This window comes from Xyrauchen texanus, chromosome 18 (assembly GCF_025860055.1).
Source record: "Xyrauchen texanus isolate HMW12.3.18 chromosome 18, RBS_HiC_50CHRs, whole genome shotgun sequence".
Classification (NCBI taxonomy): Eukaryota; Metazoa; Chordata; class Actinopteri; order Cypriniformes; family Catostomidae; genus Xyrauchen; species Xyrauchen texanus.
The window spans coordinates 30,300,424-30,324,708 of record NC_068293.1 but is presented as its reverse complement, the minus strand read 5'-3'; the positions used below and the strand labels follow the sequence as shown (position 1 = coordinate 30,324,708).

Genomic DNA, 24,285 nt, shown 5'->3' with positions numbered 1-24,285 from the left:
ATTTGTTATGTGGCTCAATGTTTGACTTTCCTTTCCAAGTATCTCTTTGGAAAGTTTATCTAAATCCACATCACAGAACAAATGATCTTTTCATGCTTTACGTGTGTGCTCTTTTGGAGCAATCATTCACGCCTACTGCAATGGGTAAGCGGGAGAAAATTTGGTGATGTAATCCTTTATTACTGTATATCATACATTTTTGGTAGACCCCCATGACTGAATTTTTCTCTCTGGCCAGAGGAATAGCAAGGCAGTGTGAAGTATCACATGTGATATGTGTGTGTGTTGTTCTTGTTTGTTTGCGTTTTAGTGTGAGTGGTCAACCTGTTTCAGGTCAGTGTTAATGGTCATCAATGGTTGAAGTGGACGGCTCTCCATCTGGTGGGGACTTGGCCTCTATGGGTCAGGGCTAAAGACTGTCTGTAAGTATTGAGCTTGTCTTCAAAAGTTTAGTTTGTGTGTAGCTGAAACATTGTGTATATGTGTGTGTGTGTGTGTGTGTGTGTGTGTGTGTGTGTGTGTGTGTGTGTGTGTGTGTGTGTCCTGTGCAAAGTCTTGGGTCCTCTTTAGTTTACAGTGTGTTTAATGGCATATTTAGCCTGAGCCTGTACTGAATGCTCCAATCACACACAACAATACCTGTCAAACCATTTGACAGTTCACAAAAAACACTGCAGTTCTCCCTCTCTCTTTCTTTTTAGCAGGTAGATCTTTAGTCTTGCAGCTGCAGTTTTTCAATTGAATGAAAGCAGGCACTTGAGCAACTATGTGTGCACCAAGAAAAAATGTGAAAAGCCTATTAATCCTGTCCATAGAGTTTCCATGATCATTGCAGAAGCATTGGCCGTTTACGTCCAGCTGAGTGATAGATGAATCAGTGATCAGATGAATTCTGGCCATTAAAGGCCTTGCTAGGCACATAGCCTTTCTGCTTGCTATATGCTAACAGTAACTTACAATTAAAATGGGTCTTTTCTTACTTCTGGTAACCCCATAAAAACCTTCGTAAAGATCTTTTGCATGTAATTTCAGTTCCATTCTTTACATTTTGGTTTAAATGTAAAGTTTTAATAATTTGCCACAGCATTGCTGGACAAGTGAATGCACAAGTCCAACACTTTCATTATGGCATTATGACTGTAATGCTTGTCTGATAATATACATATGTGTTATATATACAAGTGTTTCAAATTAATAGAACTAGAGAAATATTTTATGAAATGAAAAAATTGGTTAATCACAACATTTCTCTCTTTCTCTCTCTCTCTCTCTCTCTCTCTCTCTCTCTCTCTCTGTCACTGCAGCACAATGTAGGAGCATTAGTATGCTAATGAGGTGTGTGGCGACAGGTGGCCATGCTAGACAGCTCAATTAAGCAGCTCGTTAAAGGCCAAGCTAACGAAGCGGCCTGCACTGCAAGTCTCAACAAACAATGTGACTGTGCAGGCTACAAATTGGTGAGTGCTAGTTCTGTGTGTGAGTGTGTGTATGAGCAAGAGGCAGAGCGATGGAGATCGAGACTGGTTTAGTTTATGTGTGAATAAATGTGTAAGCAGGGATAGTGATTGTTGGGAGAGACTGATTCAGTTTGTGTGCTATGTGTGTGTGTATATAAGGAAAATGTGTAGCGGTTCTGAAGGCCGCTGATGGACATGACCAAAAATGACTAATAAGAGGGACCATTGCTTTTTCCCTCATGAAATTGAAAGGAAGCTAAAAAAAAAAAAAAAGAAATCACTTAAATCCAGACCTTCCTAATTTTTAAATAATTTTATAATTGCCCTATAAAAGCCTTTGCACCCTTACTCTTTTTTTTTTTAAAAGAAATACATTTACTAAATATATTTACTGATAGCGGTTTTCAATACTGATAAAAAAAAGCTGCTAATTATTATGTTATGTCCATTAGCCATTATGACCTACAGTATTTAAAAAAAACTCCTCTGAGAGCCCCAACAAAAATGTTACATGCTTTAAATAAAGTCAGGCATTAAACATTATCATTTTCAATAGGAAAAATAGTTTATTAATTAAAATAATTATTAAAAAACAGTCAAAGAAGAAAAATTGTATTGTTTGAATAGGAAAAAATATATATAAAAATAAGCCCTGACATTATCTTCCTCTACTAATGGCTTATTTCGGCTGATACCCATAACTAGGGGGGAAAACATTAACAGAGCATGATGCAGATATGGTATCCAATATATTGTGCATCTCTAACATTTACATGCAAGTAATTTGAGGATACTTTTATTATTAAGTTAGATTGTGTCTGTGACGATGATTACCCACAACAGGTGGCAAAGGATACAAATAAAATGTACTTTGACTCATGTTCTATTTGCTTATGTAAGATTAAAACACAATATAATGATTAAGAGTTTTAGGTTATTTTGGTAGAGTCAAGTCATGTTAGTAAAATAATAACACCAATTCCCTTGTCCTGTAATTAAATGCTTGTTAATCATGAGGTCAGATTTATTTAACTGAAACCTTGTATTTTTGCATATGACATGATGACATAAACATGTTTTTTCAGTTCACCCAGCAAAATAACTGGGTCTGGGAACATATGAGTAGTGATAGGGACAATATTAGGAGCTGCCACAATTTCTCGCAGGCAAGCATTGTTTATTGTGCCCAGATGAAGTTGTATCACAGACATTTTAATCAGTTTGTATCACTTAGCATTTGAGCCATATTATCCGGGGGGGTGTTCGTTGGTGCGTGAAACAGCAGCGTTTGGGTTCATAACCCGCCCTCCTGTCTGAGTCTCACTGGCATAAAGGGATCATGAGCTCTAATAGTTCATGGATCTGCACAGCAAACGAGGTTAGGTATGGAGGAAGACAAAAACACAGGGGCTAAACAGAGCCACCCAATTCGCCATCAAGCTGCTGCAAAGCTGGCCGACTCATGAATATGTTAATCTGCATTTGCCCAAATAAGTATATAGAGAGAGAGAAACAACAGCACTCATTAATTAATAAGGACAATGTGTCTTTAATGACAGTGTTGACACTGTTGGCGTACAAGTGATTTGGGCCTGAGAAAAGAGAGGTCATCGGAAGGAGAGAAAGTGAGACAGTGATGGGCACTACTGTCAAAGAGAGAGGGAGGGAGAGATTTTTTCTGTCCTGTGGAGGGCAGAAAAGGTGATCAAGGATGGACGTGTGGTTCTTGCATAGACAGAATTGAGCCAGGGGAAGAGACAAACAGCAAGCCAGACAAGTAAACAATGCAGAGGTCAGGAAAGTGAACTCTGTATTAAACGCTATATTTGAAATAGCAAAGAGAATACTTTAAAGATATTCATAAAGTAACTAAGTCATTTTGAGAGATCAGCATTAAGCTTACCTGATTAAAGGCTTGCTTAAATTTGGTAGTTAATATGTAATTATAATCTAGGAATTTTCAGTTACAAACTCACTGCTAAGATGTTTTCATTCTGTATTTTAGAAGCTTTCGGTATAGAAGTTTTAGAAGCTTTTAGTTTAATTTAGTGTAGCTATGTACAAAGCATTGCCAACACAGGGATCATTGCCAAAACAACAACTTCATATGAGTCACTGTGAATGCACATATCAGAGTTAACTATATTCTTTGCAACCGGAAGTCTGTAAGGTGAAATTCCAGATCACACGAATTTCCATTGAGACAACTGTATTCCGCCTGAAGAATTTTGTGACTGAGCCTTAACAGAAGTTTCAGTTACTTCTAGTGTCATTCCCAAAATCTTTGGACAAACACGTATGAAGAAAGAAACAACTGCCGAAATATGGCTGAAATATGGCTGAAACAACACTTGTAGTTCAAAATTGAATTGACATGCTATATTTTTACATTTTTCAAAGTAATATACAGGTATTTATGTTTGTTTAATTTTGTTTAGTTTTTTGTATGTGCCATTTGCCCTAATGGCTCTCTAGATATCAGGATTGGTAAAGTATTGGCCATTTAAAAACGTACACAGTATATCGTTTGACCAGTATAACCAGAGGATTTGAATGTAATTTTCAGTGTCACTGATAAAGTTGTAAACTATCAATTTGACTGATATAATTTAGGAATGTGGTATGTATCTTTGCCATAAAGAAAGTCGTTCAAATGAATCTTAAAAAACATAAATCTGACATAGAAGATTAAACAAACATAGAAGGCAAATACATCTGACATAGAATTGAATTAATATTAGGCAAGATGCAACTCAATTCTGTTTGGAAAACATTACCAGCAGCACTTCAGTATTTTATGTGCAAAGTTGACAGGCTGTACAGTTGTGTGATTCACATGAGCAAAATAATAGACTTTCATTCAAACAGAACATCTCCTTTTCTGAAGTTTTGCATTTGAAATCGAGGCATGAAAGAAAGACAATGGAGCTGTGCCACACACGTGGAGATCAGAGTAACTTTATGAAGTAATCTCTCTCTCTCTTTCGCTATCACTTTAACCCCTCCCTCTATCCCTCCCTCTGTGTTATGACATAGTAATCTGTGTCTCGAGCTGCTGCTCTGAATAGCCATATGAATGGCTGTTTTCTGCTTACATGAACCTATTTAAGGTGGATCAACCATATGCCCATGGACATGCACACTCAGTAACAAAGGCGAACACCAACAGGTCCTCTCTGACACAAAGCGCCATGGGACTGAGGGAGGCAGGCACAGAGGGGGACGAGGGGTGCATCTTAACCTGAGACACGCACACAAATATTCTCACACACACCCCACCACATGCCACCCACACAGCGATATGGAGATGCGACACTGATACAAACTCAGCCTGGGGATTTTGGGAATCTGATGGTTTTTGAAGATTGCTTTGTTGTGTTCTTGTAGCATCTTGTGTGGGTGTGGTCATTGTGTGATGATTATAATGCGAAAACACATTGAGTTCAGCAGAATAACTTTCTATTCATCTTTTTATCCATTTAATGAAAGTGAATGGTAACTAGGCTAACATTCTGCCTAACATCTTTTTTTTTTCTCTGTCGTTCTGTGGCATAAAGAAAGTCATACAGTTCAGAACAACATGAGTAAATGATGATACAATTTTTATTTTTGGGTGAACTATACCTTTAACCAATAAATGTACAATGGTTACTAGGGATAAAAGAGGGAGGGAGAAAGAGAGATATTCACAAGTACTTTTTTGGAGGGGGCCAATCTGTTGCAGCTCTGGATGAAGTCTTGTGATGGAGAGACAGTGTGTTAAGCGACATATGTGACACAGAGGGACAAAAGGATTATGGTCCTCTTTTCTTTATCCTTGCCTTTGGACAGTGGGATTATCATCCGGGGAATGAAGATCTCGGGCCGCTAAGCTTCAGTGCAGCCTTCTCACTCGTCTCTTGTGTGGGGTGGAAAAGCAGGGGTGAAGGGGGTCCCCTGGAGAGTGGGCCACTATCAGGATTTCCATATTCATCAGAGATCAGAGAAATGTTCTCTTTCTTTTTCTTTTCTCCCTTCCATTTCACTCCATCTCACTTACACTTGCTCAAGCATCCCTCTGAATTAGACAGGTCTCTGATTTAATTTCAATTCCGTAAACACCAACAAATATCTTCCATTTCTTATTCTTTTAAAGCACAAATAAACGTATCATTCCTCTCAAACGTGAATTTCAAAAAGAGCAAATCAAAGAGTGTTGAGAGAGAGAGAGAGAGAGAGAGAGAGAGAGAGAGAGAGAGAGAGAATGCAACAGAGGAAGTACTGTCACAAGGGCCAAGTGAAGTTCATGTGAAGTGAACGGGTGAGACAATGTCAATGAAGGGACAACAGGGACAGAGATCACAAGAGACATGTCTAATGCACACGGAGAGATGGAAAGTAATGGAGACAAAGGATGTACAAAGTGCGTAAGTGAGGGAGAGAGATAGCAATGTCTGCTGTTCAACTCATCATCATCTTAATTGATGAGGTCATTCCAGGGACTACCTCAAGACAAGTATGTCTCGAGGTTGTCACCAGGTCACCCAAAAGTCAAAGTGCATTGGCACGGGCATCGGCAAGAGATGTAGGATGTAACTTTCTTTCGTAGTTCTAGCAACTAATAATGTATACATTTAGATACTTCAGATTGACTTAATTCAAGTAAATTAATTCAAATTCAATGAAAAAGCATTTGATGTGCAGATGTTTTCCAAACACAGATTGAATAAAATATGAAGTCAAGTTTCAATGGCAATGATTATTTATCTCTCTCATTCTCTAAGATTTATAATTGTACTTTCACATTTTCATGGCACTTACAGCTTAGCTGCATGCAAAGAAAATAGTGCAAAATAATAAATGTGCAATATATTGTACATAAATTAAGGAAAATAACAGGCAAAATATACCATATAAATAAACAATATACAAAGATGAAATATATATATATATATATATATATATATATATATATATATATATATTAGAGATTCACCGATCGACCGGACAGGGACCGGAATTAGCCGATTTTCCGCATGCTCGGCCCGGACCGGTAACCGGCCGGTAAGCCTCACGTCTTACCGATTCCAAGCCGGTCCTTTTTGTTGCCAGCGGCGCAGGCAATAACGTCACAGCCGCATGTAAACATGTCATTGGCGTGGAAGATCTTCACTGTGAGTGAAGAATTCATAAAGTTCGAAATGTGTAATAATTGTAAGGCCAAAGTAAACCGCGGGGGAACCACCACAATGACTTTTGGATCAACAAACCTAATTAGACATTTATAACACCATCACCCAGCTGAAAATGGCCATTTTCAAAAAGAAGCTAAAAAGTGAAAGCGGCTAAAGCTAGCCAGAGCTCAAAGCCAGCCACAAATCAGCAGCCTCTTCTGTCATTCCTTGGTATGAGCAGCGAAAATACCAAAGCAATTACGAGGAAAATTATGGAATTCATGGCCCTGGATGACCAGCCGTTCTCCATAGTTGAGGACAGAGGCTTCAGAAATCTGATACATTTCCTCGATACAGAGTAGGAGGTACTTTCCGACGTCGCGTTGCCTGTGTTGTTTAATCTTGTGTCATGTAACACACGCAGCCTGTTATCTGTCAACATTTGTGTACACAAATCCGGGAGAGGGGAAGGGGGGTGCTGGATGGCAGAGGCAGGCTAAATACATACAAATTGTGCCGTTGTGATTTAACGTAATTTTTCCCACCGTGTCTGATAGTAAAATAAGCGCGACACACATTGCAAAAGGCGTGGGCATTGTTGATATGGCTTTGGGATATGAAATTAAATTCTTCCATCCAGCTGTTGTTAAATGTACATGTATATTTAGTTTTTTTCACCGGAGCACCAGCTGAGTCTTCTCCTCCCCTCTACCAGTGATGCTTGATTTAACATCCCACGTCTACTGCCTGCGCAGATATCAACCGCGCAAATGGGTTGTAGGTTGCCAGATTGTGGTCATAAATGATTTGTAATATGTATGATGTGTCGATTGTGTGAGTAGGATGCGTTTCATTCAAGATCTGGCAACTGGACCACCTTGGAATAATATATTGATTTGATTATTCATATAATGTGGTTTGGGCCATACATATTACGGGAGTTTTTTTGGGAGAAATAACAAAACGGGAGACTCCCGGGAACAGGTATGCAAGCTGTTCCCGAAGCAGTGCTCAGTTTTACAACTGATATTTGTACATCTAAAGTAAGTTGAGCGTATTGAACACTTCAGTTTTTCAGATCTTTGGAATTGATTTGCAAAGACGAGTAATAAAGAGAAAAAGGTCCATTTATAAAAATAATGACATCTGTTATATAAAGCAACTCATTTGCAGTTAATTGTTATTTCTACCTCTTTCTAGTCACAGAGCACTTTATTTTGAGTTGTTTAAGTGAGAGAAGATCCTGTAATTTAGTGCAGTTTGGGGGAAATTGTAATGTTTAATAATTTATTTTATTATGAAAATAAAATTTAGCATTGAAGAAAGGTAGATTTTGTTTGTATATGTGGTCAATAATAGTTCTTAGAAAGAAAATCGGAATCGGAAAAAATCGGTATCGGCAGTTGCAAAAATCGAAATCGAAATCGGCCAAGAAAATTGCAATTGGGGCATCTCTCTCTCTCTCTCTCTCTCTCTCTCTCTCTCTCTCTCTCTCTCTCTCTCTCTCTCTATATATATATATATATATATATATATATATATATATATATATTTTTTATTTTTTTTATTTTTTACAAAATATATATACAAAGATGTTTTTATGTTTTGAAACTGAATGTGCATCTTTTGATATGGCATCAATCAAATGGTCTTTACTGGAATTGGTAAAGTGTAGGTGTCAAAGTAACCTTTGCAACACAATGAGAGGCACACAAACAGACTCGCTCTGCGACAGAACACTCCACAATTGCTGCCTATTAAAGCATTCGCTTCTCTCTCACACCCCATTACATGCCTAAATGCACACTGCCCCCTCATTACAGTTTGCTTGCTAAACACACACCCATATACAATTCCCTCATTCCCACTTGTCAGTTAAACACTCAACCTGGCAATTGTGACCACTGAGAGTTTGGTGTTAACTTGCCAATGACAGTGTGTGAGGTGTTGCTCTATAACCCCATACCAATTCATGGTCGAAAACAGTTATGTTTGCTGACCTAATGTGTCAGTGTGTGTTCTGGGAAGTCTCTAACGGGAGGCGTTTGTTTGGGTGGGATGTCTCTATTGCTGTATTAGGGCTGACTTTGAATAACCTATGAAGAAAATGGACTCTAGCGGAGAACACATTTGGAGGTGGCATCATGAGCAGCATGCCACCTTATATGATGTTAAACACATGACTGTTCTGATATCTGGAGTATGGAATAAGCGGGTGACATTAAAGGAGTAGTTCACCCAAAAAGAACAATTCTTTCATCATTTACTCTTCATTTGCTCTTGTCGTTCCAAACTCATATTTGTGCTTAACTGGGCAAACTTCTAAAATGTTCTTTCTTTGGTGGAGTGAATCTCAATTTAAATGGGTTAATTTCATCAACTTCTCCCAACCACACAGTCTCTCTCTTTCTTTCGGCAACTTGTTTTGTACTTTTCTGTTTAGTGTCCTGAAGCTTTTTACTGTTGCCTGTGCCTTCTGCCATCCCTCCATATCTCATTCTCTGCTTCTGTTATTCTCTACAGTGGCGTTATGCAGAGCCTTCAGCAATGGGGGGTTTGTTTATCGTAAATTGGTGCAATTCGCAAGAGCTTAATGCATTTCTCACTCTCTTTCTCAAGGTGAAAAGTAAATGAATGTGCCAAAAAGAGCAGATGGGTTGGTGAAAGAGGAAAATAAGAAGGAAATAGAAAGTTGCTACAAAATGATGACCTGAGAAGTATATAATTTTGGATGAAGCCGGGATTGTCATATCCTTCTTTGTGTAAAGCTTATGGAAACGTTTGTTCAGGAAACAATTAAAATAGTGATTTGTGTTGGGTTAAGGGTTAGGGTTAATAAGTGAGTTGTCATTTTTGCTAACTTAAAAGTACACTCATAAGTAATGATTATTAACTTAATATTAAGGACAATCCGCTTAGAATCACCTGTGGCAAAGTCACATGTGGTCACCATTAGTAATTGATTTTTTTTTGGAAGTAAGGAAGGAAAATAAAATAAATGGTTATTAGTGATGTCTAACTTGATTAAAATTTAATTTATTGTTGATTTTTATATTTATTAATGGATTTAAAAGACAGAAAGTCAAAAAGACCAGACAGGCAAAGCATTCGTTTTGACATATCATGCTCAGTTTTCTGAGTTAGCTTGAAGCCAGATTTAGAAAATAAACTTAAAGTGAAAATAAACTTAAAGTCCGAAAGTTGCTAGTTGACTACACCAAGAATCAAAGCTGCAAAATTTAGCAAATACTGACACAGGAACAGCCTGTTTTTAAAACAGTATTTTTAATACTGTTTTGGTGAACAAACTGTTTGTCTCAAAGTTTGCTGCTTCAGTATTTGTAGATTATTTTTTAACATGTTTCTATGGTATACTGGTAAACAATGATAAGCGTTTCATAAGTTTGAAAATTGGCAAAAATATTAAATATATGCAAAGAGTCAATATTTACAGTGTTGACCCGTGTTCTTCATACCCTCTGCAGTTCGCTCTGGCATGCTGGATATCAGCTTCTGGGCCAAATCCTCGGAGTTGATCACAATTTGTGGGCTTCTGCTTGTCCACTTGCCTTTTGAGGATTGACCACAGGTTCTCAATGGCATTAAGATCCGGGGAGTTGCCTTGCACGGATCCAAAATTTCAATGTAATGATCTCCGAGCCACTTCGTTATCACTCTTGCCTTGTGACATTGTGCTCCATCATGTTGGAAAATGCACAGATCATCACCAAATTGCTCCTGGATCATTGGGAGAAGTTGCTCTTGCAGGACGTTTTGATACCATTCTTTATTCATGGCAGTGTTTTTGGGCAGAATTGTGAGAGAACCAACTCCCTTGGATGAAAAGCAACCCCACACATGGATGGTCTCAGGATGCTTCACTTCACTGTTTCCAGATGTCCCAAACAGTCGGAAGGGGGCTTCATCAGAGAACATATCTTTGCACCAGTCTTCTGCTGTCCAATCCTTGTACTTTCTGCAGAAATTCAGTCTGTTCTTGATGTTTTTCTTGGAGAGAAGTGGCTTCTTTGCTACTTTTCTTGACATCAGGCCATTGTAAAAGTCTTCACCTCACTGTGCATGCAGATGCACTTACACCAACCTGCTGCCAATATTGAGCAAGCTCTGCACTGGTGGTGACACGATTCCGTAGCTGACTCCTCAGGAGGAGACGGTCCTGGCACTTGCTGGACAATCTGGGACGTCTTAAAGCCTTCTTCACTGCAGTTGAACCTCTCTCCTTGAAGTTCTTGATGATCCGGCACATGGTTATTTCAGGTGCAATATTCTTTGCAGCAATTTCCTTGCATGTGAGGCCATTTTGATGCAAAGTGATGATGGCCGCACGTCTTTCTTTAAAGGTAACCATTGTTAACAAGAACACAATGATTGGAAGCACTTCTTCCCTCCTTTTATAGCAATCTGCTCTTATAATCCAATCAGGATGATAGTGATTTCACCTGAATAGTACTCGTTCACACTTTCCCAGGTGCTGCTGATTTGATTTGTGAAATTATGTTAGCTGGTCATTTTATGCTAGGGCCAAAAAAAACAGTGAAATTTGGAATTTTGTGATAAAGTAAATTTTTTTTGGACAATGAAGCTTTTTGCAATTATTTAAAATGCATCTGATCACTCTGCACAATAATCTAGAAACAATGTGAATCAACACCACAACAACTGAAGCAGAAAACTTATGCAAAACACAACATTTATGTCACTGCCAATACATTTGGCCACGGCTGTATACTCTTCAAAGTACTTCAGATGACGAGGGACCCCCTCTTAAAAAACACAAGCCTTAACTCTTCCGTTTAAGAGCCCTGCTGTTTGTCTGTTTGTGTGTTTCAAACTCAGGAAACTGACAGTTGCCCATAAATTATTTGCCTTTAGGTTAAAAGCATAGGTCATTTACATCAATTTGTAGAGGGCAGGGGAAAGTAGTGAGGGGTGTGTGACTTTAGGTATGTATATGTGTGTATGCATGTGTTAGTGTGTGTGTGGGATGGGGGTCATCTTAGGTGGTCAGCATAGCCATTCTATCACTCTAGTATCCTGTCGTATTCCTTCCCCTACATAGACTTCGTCTCCACACGCAAACACACTGACCTACAAGCTCTGTTAGAGAGGATCTCTAAAACACACAATGGTTTTCATACTTAGATTCTGATGTTTACTAACCCTTAAACACACATAACCCACACAGAAACATGTTGACATAAGTAGATTTAAAGCAAAACATAATTGAGCCTTTTAAATTGCACCCTGAGCCTTTTAAAGTGTAGAGCACTTTAAATGTCCTAATGTTCACACTAGTTATGTTTCTTCATGTTTCCATATATTTGTGAGGACATTTTCAATAAGTTATAGACAGATCACATACACACACACACACACACACACACACACACACACACACACACACACACACACACACACCCACCATGTCCACCGAGCTCAGATGCCTCCCCGCTAATTAGCAGAAAGTCAGAGCCTCCCACTTCTGCAGGGCAGTAAATATTCCCACACACTCTCACACTGTCACAGATGTCCTTAGCACAGATACAAGGCCCTCGTTCCCTCTTCATTCTTTCCTCTCTTTCTTTTCTGATTTTTATCACCTCCCCTTGTTTTGTCCCCACTTCTGCAGCCATCAATCATCCCATTGACCTATCGTGTTAGGGGAAACTCACAGACACGCCCCCCTCCTCTTTTCCAGCCACGTCTCATCCCACGCTCTCTCTCATTCTTTCTCTCTATTTTCTAATATATATGGGCATACACATCGATCAGCCAAAGCATTAAAACCACCTGCCTAATATTGTGTATGTCCCCCTCATGCCACCAAAACGACGCCGACCTGCATCTCATAATAGCATTCTGAGATGCTATTCTTCTCACCACTGTTGTACAGAGTGGTTATCTGAGTTACCATAGATTTTGTCAGTTTGAACCAGTCTGGACATGTGTGTTGACCTCTGTCATCAACAAGGTGTTTCCAGCATTCTGAGTACATTTTAGAAACTGTTGTGTGTGAAAATCCCAGGAGATCAGCAGTTACAGAAATACTCGAACCAACCCATATGGCACCAACAATTATCCATGTGATTATCTAATCAGCCAATCATATGGCAGCAGTGCAGTGCATAAAACCATGCAGATACATGTCAGGAGCTTCAGTTAATGTTCACATCAACCATCAGAATGGGGAAAAATGTGATATCAATGATTTGGACCTTGGCATGATTGTTGGTGCCTGATGGCCTGGTTTGAGTATTTCTGTAACTGCTGATCTCCTGGGAGAATTTACTTAGAATGGCGCCAAAATCAAAACAAAAAAATCCAGTGAGCGGCAGTTCTGTGTAACTGTAAAAGTAACGCTCTGTTCAATTGTGGTGAAAAGAATAGCATCTCAGAATGCTATTCTGAGATGCGGGTTAGCGTTGTTTTGGCGCAAAATATTAGACAGGTGGTTTTAATGTTGTGGCTGATCAGTGTATCTATATGGCCCATATTACAGATGTAATGTCCAACTCTAACTTATACTTTCATACTTTATCCCTCTATCTTGCGCTCTGTGGTTAGTGGTCTGGCTGGACTTTTTGGCTGCGGCAGGACAGGGTCGTGGGGAGGTGTTAGGGAAATTGGGGAAGGGGGTATTACATTTAGGGAACACTCTGGGTGGTACGGTAGCCCCTGCAGAGAGCACAATGCCTCCTGTGTCCCCCTGTGACACACACCCTTATTTTACAACAGGGAAGGAGACACCTTCAATGCCCCAGTGATGTGAACCACCCTGAGCCTATTCACTGTGACAAACAGCCACTTCTGGCCCCTGTGATAAACACATGCACAGACAGGCCTTGACTATCACACGCATAAATACAGTTTTCCCCTCCATATAGAGTATTAATTTGCTAAACTGTCCTGGAAAAAAACTGCTACTACTTAATGCACAATAGAAGACACATTGAGTATATTACAAAAGCTGTACTTTAGAGACACATAGGCACCTAGGTGACATTAATATGCACACACAAATGCAAGACAGGGAAAATGAAAAGCTTTCCTCTATCTTTCTCTATCTCTTTTTTTTTCTCTGAAAGAACCTTCTTGGCTTGCTCTCAGTGGAGTTGAATTGGTGTGGCTTTAATTGAATCAAACCACTCTTTTCTTGTACCGCTCTTACAAGGCCAGAGCAGCCAAATGTCTTGATGACAATGTAATGACAAAAGAATTGAATGAGTGACATTGCTAGCGGGGAGAGAAAATCCAACGGCATTTCTTTGCATTTGCAGTGATATACTGTACATAGTTGCATGCACACACACACACACACACACACACATACAAACAAACACCAACACACATATCACAATACTGATATTTATTTTAGCAGATACACTCAAAAAATTAGGTAATTACTCTTACTTACCAAAGTTTTACATGCAATTTAATTTCATTCATTCAGCTTAAATCAGTTCCACTGAGCCAACATAATTTAGTTAAATTAGGTCAAATAAATTTACTATAGTAGTTTTAACTAAACTTCAATATAATCATGTTTAATTTTCTTTTGTTATCCAACTTAATTTATTTTATGAATCATTATTGAATGCCAGGTGAACAATTTCATAACAACTGCTTACGAAGCTAAGCAAACATAAGAGTCCATCCTCAACCTAATCACAAGTGCCAATCTTCCCCAATGGAAACCCCCAAAACCCCAGCCTAACAGACATTCTTTTTAAATATCAATATAACAGAATATTAAACATGAACAAATCTCCTCCTGTACTCATCTTGCTCAAAAATGCATAAAATAACCATTTTAATTTCAATATTTGTTCACCCCATCCAGTCCCATGCAAAGCATGCTGGGAAATGGAAATCCCCTGCCCAGTTTCATCAATGCTACAAATGTATTCATGTAATCCCAACTCAAACTGATTAAGAAAACTTATTCATTTTACAAATTTTATTGAATAGAATGCAATGAAATAAAAATTTCAATTTTCTAAACAAAACAACCTGCAAAAGTCATTTTTATGTGTACTTTTATCCAAAAAGTTTATATTCCATGTGTACAGTTTATATGTATGTCAACCCATGATCTTGTTGTTATTGCCATACTCTACCAATCACAGGAACTAATTGAAAGGAATATTCCAGGTTCAATGCAACGAAAGCTCAATCGACAGCATTTGAGTTTATTTAAAAATTGCAGTTGAAGACAGGCCCTTACAATGGAAGAGATTGGGGCCAGTCCATAACAAAAGCAGAGGATGGAGATATGGAGGGATGGCAGAAGGCACAGATTATTTTAAAAAGCTTCTAAACACTGAACAGAGAATTATAACACAAGAGAGAGACTGTGTGGTTGGGGGAAGTTGACGAAATGAACCCATTTAAATTGAGATTCACTCAAGACGTTTTTGTGTTTCAAAATTATAACCACAAGATATGTGAGAGATAAAATTGCTTACAGTGATTAAAAGCATTGCATCGTCATGGCAACTAAATTGTGATATTGGATTTAACTTTAGACAGAAAAGGCAAGTGATTTTTACCACACTAAAATCATGTTAACACATGTAATTTCTTGTGGCAATACTTCTAAAATACTAAAAGAAAGAAAGGTAGTAAAAAAAGAAAGGTAGTTAGTCGATTTTAACAAAACTGTACTGAATGAGGCTCATTACATGTCTTAATTACAGCAGTTCTTTATTCTTGTCTCCTCTTTCTTGCAGAACATACAGGAAGTGTCATCTGTCAACTCATGTTATCAGTGAACTTTCAGTGTAATGCTGACATAGGTGATCTCGACTTCTGGTTGCTGGGAGAATGAAGGATGCAGAGGAAGGATGGAGAGATACATCCCTCCTAAAGCATTCGGTAAGAGACAATAGAAGGCACTTGTGGAACAGAAGGGTGACACAGAGGGCAGCTCTCACCCACAACAACTCTCATCCTTTGAAAACAAAACCCCAACCTGTTACTCCTTCAGGCTGTCTGTGGGAGGGGATGCTCGTAATAAAGCTGCTAGCTCCCTCGTTAGACATCATGAGATTAAGTGGCACCAGAAAGCAACAGCAGTACAGGAATGCTCACTTTTGAGAGAGAGAGAGAGAGAGAGAGAGAGAGAGAGAGCTCGTTATTGTCTCTTTTTTTATATTCAGGTCTTTTTTTTTCTTTTCCCAACCTATTTTTGTGTCTCTTTCACTCTTAATCTTATACTGTATAATAAAGTGGTCCAAAAATTATTTTGATACTTTAGCATCATTACAGTATTAAAAATGATCAAAATATGTACTAACAGTTAGCAAATTCACATATTCCCAGGCTAAGATTTCACAATAGTCTGTCTGAGCATTTATTATTAACATTTCATATTTTTTCTCAGCAGTCCAATCAAATTCCCAAACAAAATTAAATTAATCACAAGCTGACTTAAATGGCATTTTGTAGAATCCAATCATCCAATCATAACAAAATTGAAATCATCTAATTTTCTCGGATCCAAAGGATCTCGGGGCAAACACACACACACAGGCAGTCACACACCCCTTTTTTTTTATCTTTCCCTCTTGGAGGATCAGGAGAGCAGGTTGTGGTAACATTTGTAGCATTTGGCTGCAGCAAATCCCACAGCTTTCTCCTGAAAAGAAGCAGCCACCTTTAAAAGGGGGGCTCTCTTCCAGTGAAGGTCTTTCTCCTGCTCTCAGCCAGTGCTCAGTGGTCTGTGTACCCCTCACCATCGCTTGCAAATCCCCCTTTATCCGCTGGCAGCCAGATGGGGTGGTAGGAATAATAGGCCAAGCCTGATGAGCACCATTCAATTTGTCCAGCCGTGTAAAGGAGCTTGTAAGCCGTTCCATTTGAGCAGGGTGTAATAGTAGCCAGGGGAGCAGAGGCTATGTTAAGACTTAATTACCTACTAATGGCTGTTGTGGGGACAAAAGACTTGTGTAGACTCCAACAACTTACACTCCTGTAATAGAGGAGAAAGGCAGGGAGAAGAAGGGAAAGGAAGGGGTGGGGGAAAACTGTTAACTGAGATGTCACCAAGAATTTGTGATGTTCATATGTGAAATATGTATTGTAACCACATCAGCACAACTTGTATTCTTTTTATTGGGTTAAATAAGATGTGCAAGAAAAACGAGAGAAAGAAAGAAGAAAGAAAATCTTTATTTACTTTTGTGTTGCATTTGGGCTCAGAAACCTGAGAAAATGTTTTCTTGCTTTTTCCCTTTCTTTTTTCTTTTCTTATTCTCTTTCTTTTTCAGTTGCAGAGAAGATTAGCAGGATTAAGACTGGCTCACATATGCTGCTCTTCACTAATGGCATTCAACACAACAGAAGCCCACCTGCCACCCAGACTGGAGAGAAAGACAAAGGCAGAGGTGAAAGTTTTCCTCAGATGTTAAAGCATACCTACAAAGAATTAAAACTGTTCACAATCATTTTGGGGGGAAAAAAGCTGTCTAGTGAGAAAGGGAGAGATGTAACAGTTGGACTGTTAGAGGTGGAGATAAGGATCATTGAGGGTGCAGAAGCGTTTGGGGGCAAGAGCAAAAGAGACATGCAACAGTACTGCACGATATATAAACTTGTGGTAACACTTTATTATAAGGTGCTATACATTAGCATTAGTTCAAGGAATGGTTCACCCACAAATTATAATTCTCTCATCATTCTCACCCTTATAGTGTCTCAAACTCAAATTACTTTCTATCTTCTGCAGAACACAAACGAAGATATTCTAATGGAGAAATTAGCTGTTTTTGTCCATACAATGCAAGTCAATGGGGTCTTTCAAGCTCCAAAAAGGATATAAAGGCAGCATGTTGGTAATCCATGCAACATTTAATTAATGTCCTCTAAGGCGATACAATCAGTTTTGGGTGAGATACAGACCAAAGTTGAATAAAGCTTAAAATCCTGATGAGAGAATTATAATTTTGAAGTATTCACCTAAAAAATGAAGATGCTGTTTTTTATGGCATTTATCCATCTAGTTTTATGTTAACAATTTAATAAATGTTAATTATGTTAACACATTCTGAAAAGTAGTGTTCATTGCAAGTTCACAAATGTTAAAGTATCAATGTTAAATTATTCAACCTTATTATAAAGTGTTACCACAAACATTCATCAATATGCCCCACAAACCTAATCAGAAATTAGATACAAAAGAACATCGGTATAAAATGGACAAAGTACATAAATAGAGTTGAATGGAGAAGCATCCTGGGAAATGAATTCACATACACGTAAAATAGGGATGAAACAAGAACCTACATATACAGAAATCGAGTTGCTATTCCATCTGCAAATCACTGTGCTAGTTTTCTCTTAAATTAACTCTGCAAAAATGCTGAAATGTAACTCTAGATGGATTAATTAATTTAGGTACGACTGCAGTTACAGTACTGACTAATTTAGCTCTTAGGGTTAACAGTTTTAACACAAATACACACCTCTTCCCACATCATTATTGGAGAGCACACACATCATTATCTCATAAAGGTAATGAGGAAAGAAGAGTCTGGCTTTGCCAACATGCAAAATTAGCACTCAATCTTCCTCCACACAACCAACAGGCTAACATTCATTCACCCAGAGGTGGCAAAAGCTCTTACAGTATATCTAACCTTCCTCTCTCTCTCCATCTTTTTCTGAGGCAGGTCCTTGCTAAACAAATAGATTTTAATTAAAAGATTGAGTGACATAAAATGTAGCCAGTTCTATATTTTTGTCATTTTATTTAATTCTCTGCACCTGAACTGTGAAGTTTGAATAAGCTGTGAAATGCAGTCTGGAAACCCCTTTATTGCTTTGGCAAACATGTCAAAATCAAAGCTCTGTAAATGACTGAGAATATTTACTTTATAAATACAAAAAGGTAGCAACACCAATAACAAACAAACAAACAAACAAACAGACAAGCACGAAATATGTCATTATTATGCATATTGCATGTTTTTTAAGTAATTAAAATTGCAAAAATAATTACATACTAACAATTACTAAACTGTATGTAATGAAATATAAATAAAAAATCTACAATTAAAAATAAATAAATAAAAGTAAACAAATTCAGCCTGTTTTTATGCATTAAAGCTTGTGTTTAAGCAATTATGTAAAAATGAATGTATAGATCATTAGCTCAATTTGATCTAAATCAAGAGGTAATGACGTCAGTCATGTGCGCTCTTAGTTTGACTTAATAGGTTTCGTTCTCTGTGAACTAGTAACCAAAGTTGTGATGAATCAGCCTAACCCCTGCTCTCTCTCTCTCTCTCTCTCTCTCTCTCTCTCTCTCTCTCTCTCTCTCTCTCTCTCTCTCTCTCTCTCTGTGTGTGTAATTGCTCCCAAGACAGTTGTCAGTGTGTGTGTGCGTGCATGCGCGCGTGCGCACGCGTGTGGATTTGTGTGCATTCTTCCTCCGGTGACATTTCAGATAATTATATGCGCAAGGAATAAACTGTATCTCTGACAATAGGGCTCTTTCTGTTCCCTAGTTTCTAATCCAGACAGTCCCGGCATATATTACCATTTTGGTACACTTAACAAGTGAGATTACCGGAATTCATAATGAAGGAACTGAACTACAACTTCATTCCGACACCGCCGGTTTAAACCATCTCATTTGCATAAGCGTATTTAACGAGAGTAAACAAGCAAACAGACAGACGGGACCGTCCGCACAACAAAGCGTATAGATGCTTCAATGAAAATATGTTAAAGACCTTGATCTGGTGAGGTCTCTCCTAACTCACTGATGTAGCTGTTTAATCTACACCTGTTAAGTCGAACAGAACTATAACAGATCATCAATAAATCTGAAGCGAGACTTTCTTTCTTTCTTTCTTTCTTTCTTTCTTTCTTTCTTTCTTTCTTTCTTTCTTTCTTTCTTTCTTTCTTTCTTCAGTCATATAAGGATATGTTAAGCTATTTGTGCTTGTTCAAATTCATTTCCAAAGTATGAGTAAAACTTAAATGGCTCATAAATTTTAGTGGCCAGCTACATGCCACCCTCCTCCCTCCAAAATAAGGACTTCTGTTTGTCCATATTTGTCTAATTTAAATGTTTCAGATCATAACCGTTAAAACCCATTTTCCATGCCTCGTTTATTAACGTTTTAAATGCGTTTAACGGCTGGAAATCAGTCAGCTGTCAGGCGCCCGCATGGGGTCACCGGGTTAAAACAATATGAGTGCATTCAAAACCGCAAATCAGTGTTTTCAACTGACCGCGCTGAATCCTGCGGGAAATAAGCACATGAAAATCTTGCATTGGCATCCATCCCGCTCCTCAAATCACTGCAATATAAGACTAAAGAACAGATTAGTGTTGGATTCAGTTATTGAGCTGCAATTCGCAAAGCTGATTCATTATCATGTCATAATACCGCATTAAAAAGCAAAAAAAATACAATAAAAAATAATAACGATTAGCTATGGAGATTATTAAGATCATATACAGTAGGCCTATAGACTAATTATAATTACACCTATAGGCCATATACAAATAAATATAGGATAACTGTAAAGAAAATTAATTTTAATATTTTATATTTTTTTGTAAATTAACGTAAAGAAAATGTAGTCATTAAATAATCAGTGAGATTGGGTGAAAACATTCAGATTAAGATAAAATTAATTACGAAATTGCAAAAAGTTATTGACATTCAGACTCTTTTATTTGTCAAAACATGTAATTTGTCTTTTTTTACCATCATTTACGGGACCCATTCATCACTTAACTTCAATTGCAAAGCTTGTCCAACCTACTCGCTGTAATCTAAACCAAACGATGGTCTGTGAGGATGCACCATATGCGAAGTGTTTTTAATACATTTAATGAAGCCTCAGTGTTTTTTGGAACGACATCAGGTTTTAGGACCCCCACCCACTGGAGCTCATTGGTTCTTGACGGGCTGTCGGAAAAAGCGGTGACATTGTCCCGGTGACTTGCCCCCGGGTGGTGCAGGGGGAGGGATCCACTATAAAATTCCCCCTAGTCACTCTCGGGCGTGCCAAACACAGACAGTGCACGATTGAACAGGAATAAGGAGTGAATTCTGCACCTGCTGCCGGTAAGTTTGAAAACATAAAAGCATAATGATGATGAAATGATGAAAAATATGTAATCCTAATGCACTGACTTGAGAAAATGTTTTTGATTGCAACAATGTATATAATTTATCATTATAAACCAATCCGCACAATACTTTAACAATTTCCTCATTTCATGCATTCATTTGGGATAATGTGTTATTGGTTAAGGTTTGGGCATAAATAGTTTTTGCCTTTACACTTGTAAACTGTTGTAATCCTGTTTTTACTCAATTCGAAACTTTTGGAGTTGGTAATTTTATAAGGATCTCTACATTACTCTAAAAGTGATGTAATAGGCTACATTTAATTCAATTTTATATCCATATCTGCTTTGTTTGCAATGTGAAAGTGTTTAAAATATGTTTTATTTTTTATTTCTTTATCTTTTACATTTTTAAAGGAATATTACATCTGTGGGAAACTGAGAGCTCATTGAACACCATGGACTCAGACACGAGCCGAATGTCCAGTAGACCTTCCTCTCCTGAAGGCGATGACCTCTTCCTGTCCGCCGTGAAGAAATCCGTGGGTTTCTCTGGTGCCGTCTCTTCCACTCAGAGCGACTCTCCTCCTGAGTTAAGAGGCGCAGATCTACGGAGCATCTCCAGCGCTGATGAGGATGCATTGACTCTGAAGATGCTCAGCAAAAAGGACCGCAAACTTCTCTCGGAAAACGAACTACAGAGCATGCGCCTCAAGATCAACAGCCGCGAGAGGAAGCGCATGCACGACCTGAACATCGCCATGGACGGGCTCCGGGAGGTCATGCCCTATGCCCATGGGCCATCCGTGCGCAAACTCTCCAAAATAGCGACCCTGTTGCTTGCGCGCAACTACATCCTCATGCTTAGCAACTCACTAGAGGAGATGAAACGGCTCGTGAGCGAGATCTACGGCGGCGGGGGCGGGACTCATCACGCCGCTTTCCACCCTTCCAGTTGTGCCGCCCTTTCGCACGCGGCAGTTGCTCCGTTACCAGGCCACCCCTCTGCTGTCTCACATTCTTCTCATCCGGTACATCATCCTCTCCTTCCGCCAGCAGTCTCCACTGCCGCTTCTCTCTCTGCTCCTGGTCTCTCAGCTGTCAGGCCGCATCACGGCCTCCTCAAGGCACCGTCAGTCGGTGCTGGGCCACTCGGTACCGGTTTTCAACATTGGGGTGCGGGGATCCCGTGCCCGTGCAGCATGTGTCAGGTGCCTCCACCTCACATGTCTGGTATGAGCACCGTCAGCATGCCACGATTGAGCAGTGACGCAAAATGAAGCACTGAATTCTAAAAGAGAGCAAAAAAAAAAAACTTTGAAGGACACCATAGACTTGTGCTGTTTCATCCCATGTTTATCCGTTTATGACTGAACAACTGAAAAAAAGAGAGAAAGAGAGATGTGAATGGGTCAAAGCCACTAACATAGGATTTTCTAACACATTAGAGGAATTAGGGTTAACTTTCCATGTGCATTTGAAGTATATGAAAATGGTCATCTTTTTTAGCCTTTCAAAACTTGGGACTTTACTAAGGTACAAGTGTAATGTGATATAAATAAGGGGATATAGCATACATCTAGGACAGTACTTTTAACAATTATGTCTAAATATATCTGTCCAATTCCTACAGATAAGAGGGCTACATAATTTAATGGGCAATTGCTATTAAAGGAAATCATATGTTTGAAAAGATTATGTAAATTTGGTAACACAATGTTTTACTGTGTAAATATGTAGATATAGTTTGTACAGTTTGAGAGATTTTATATTATCTTCCCTAGCTTATGTTTGGGATCAGAATTCATTTACCAAGAGCTGTCTGTAACAGAAATCAAAATGCACCTGTTCATTCCTGTACTCACTATCGTTCTCTCTTTCGCTCTCTCCCTTCAGTTTTCTGGCTTTGAAATTTCGTTATTTTTATTCTTTCTATACAAGCTTACCCGTCATCACCGATGCGAAGAATGATCAATTTTTATTTTTGATAAAGTGCAAAATGATATTTATTTACTTATTTTGATTGTATTTTCAAATTAATGTGCGGTGAATGTTTGAGTCCTAACTGTAAAATAAATGTTTTAACTGATACGTGAATTGCTTGTGCTTATTTTACCAAAATATTTTCCCCAGACGAAAGGAGATAGCAAAAAGTTAAAACAAACAAAAATAAGGTGGTTCATGGAATGAATACAATAAATAAATAAATAAACGATCTAAATCGGACATTAATTAAATCGAATAAGGCATCATCTTTTTTTTATGTTCATTTGTGCCTTGAGTTTTCCTATTTCAATTGATTGACCTTCAGACTAACGTGATTTAAAATTATTTTGAAGAATAAAAATTAATAAATAAAGTTCGACAAAAAATAAAATCTAAAAAAAAAAACTTAAAAGCGATATTAATAAAGTAAAAAATAAACGTAGTATAACTTCTCAACTATATATTTTCAAAATAGTGATTGGCCATTTCCCCCCCCCAAAAAAAAAAACAAACAAAAAAAAAAACAAATAGGCTAATAATGTATTCATTTGTGGCGAAAACAAACATATTGCTCAGTCCGACACCTCTTATTTATTCGCAACACTGTGACATGGTTTAAACAGGGAGAGAATGTTCAACAACTTTTCCCGAGCTTACACAGACCGTTAAGCTTAATTTGGGAAAAACCAAAAAAACATATGACTAGTGCTTTATAAATTAAATAAAGGAACTAAAGAAAAAATACTTTTTGTTGTTTCAAATGCATAAAATAGCCCAATGTTCCTCAATACACTCAAAACTGAACAACGATAATGATTTAGCCTTACGGTCTGATGATTATCGTGAACCAGAATGCTATTCAGAATGTATTTTACACAGTCAAATTATAAATTGCAATGGAAGACATTGAAGTGATTTGATTGTTCTTATACTAGCGTAAATGAAACACTTACACTTAACCTTTTCCACACTTAAATAGTCTCAGTCTCACTGTCAAATTTCGTTTTTATGAGTACAAATGTTATATAAAATGTCCAATGACGGACATTGAAAGTAATTTTAGTTCAGACGCAGACCGAGTCAACGGTTTAATTCCTGCCGATATGGGCAGAGAGAACAAACTATTGGGGTTTGTTAGAATAGTTTTCACATCGACATCGAATTGTGGAACTCGCCTTAATTTCTTCACCTCTCTGTGTCACATGTGAACACCCTTCCCTGTCAAAGCCAATGATCCTGCTGGTTTGGGCAGGTGTTCAAACGAGACCATGCAGATTAGTTTATTAACTTTTATAAAGCATATCCACTGCATTCTGGAAAACAAGGTGTTTGCGATAATGTTTTTTAAGACTTAAGGAGGGGATCTTTTATTTAGAATGCAGGGAACGCATTTGAATCCTTGCTATAGCCTGCACAAAATATGCAGAATAAGAAAGAGCAGCAAGATGAAGGGAATAAATAAAGGGTGGAATACATAACGAAACTCCAGCAGCTGGATAGCAGATTGCTCTTTCTGTTAAAATGTTTTGAGCTGGAACGATATGGAAGGAAGCTGGCCTCTGAATATTAACATTAGTCA

At 38.2% G+C, this 24,285-nt stretch overlaps 1 protein-coding gene across 2 annotated transcripts; it reads left to right on the top strand.

Annotated features, from left to right (window-relative positions):
- The first annotated feature begins 7 nt into the window (after window positions 1-7).
- LOC127659070 (oligodendrocyte transcription factor 2-like) lies at window positions 8-22,796 on the top strand. Of its 2 annotated transcripts, none has more exons than XM_052148701.1 (6): window positions 8-144; window positions 311-422; window positions 1,305-1,457; window positions 15,361-15,505; window positions 16,900-20,715; window positions 21,138-22,796. In XM_052148701.1, the coding sequence occupies exon 6, from the start codon at window positions 21,179-21,181 to the stop codon at window positions 21,998-22,000; it is 822 nt and encodes a 273-aa protein (XP_052004661.1). In that variant the 5' UTR covers window positions 8-144; window positions 311-422; window positions 1,305-1,457; window positions 15,361-15,505; window positions 16,900-20,715; window positions 21,138-21,178; the 3' UTR covers window positions 22,001-22,796. The 2 variants fall into 2 exon arrangements, with proteins under 2 accessions (XP_052004661.1, XP_052004662.1); XM_052148702.1 differs by lacking the exon at window positions 8-144 and having other exon boundaries at window positions 236-422; window positions 16,900-17,016; window positions 20,513-20,715.
- The last annotated feature ends 1,489 nt before the right edge of the window (window positions 22,797-24,285 follow it).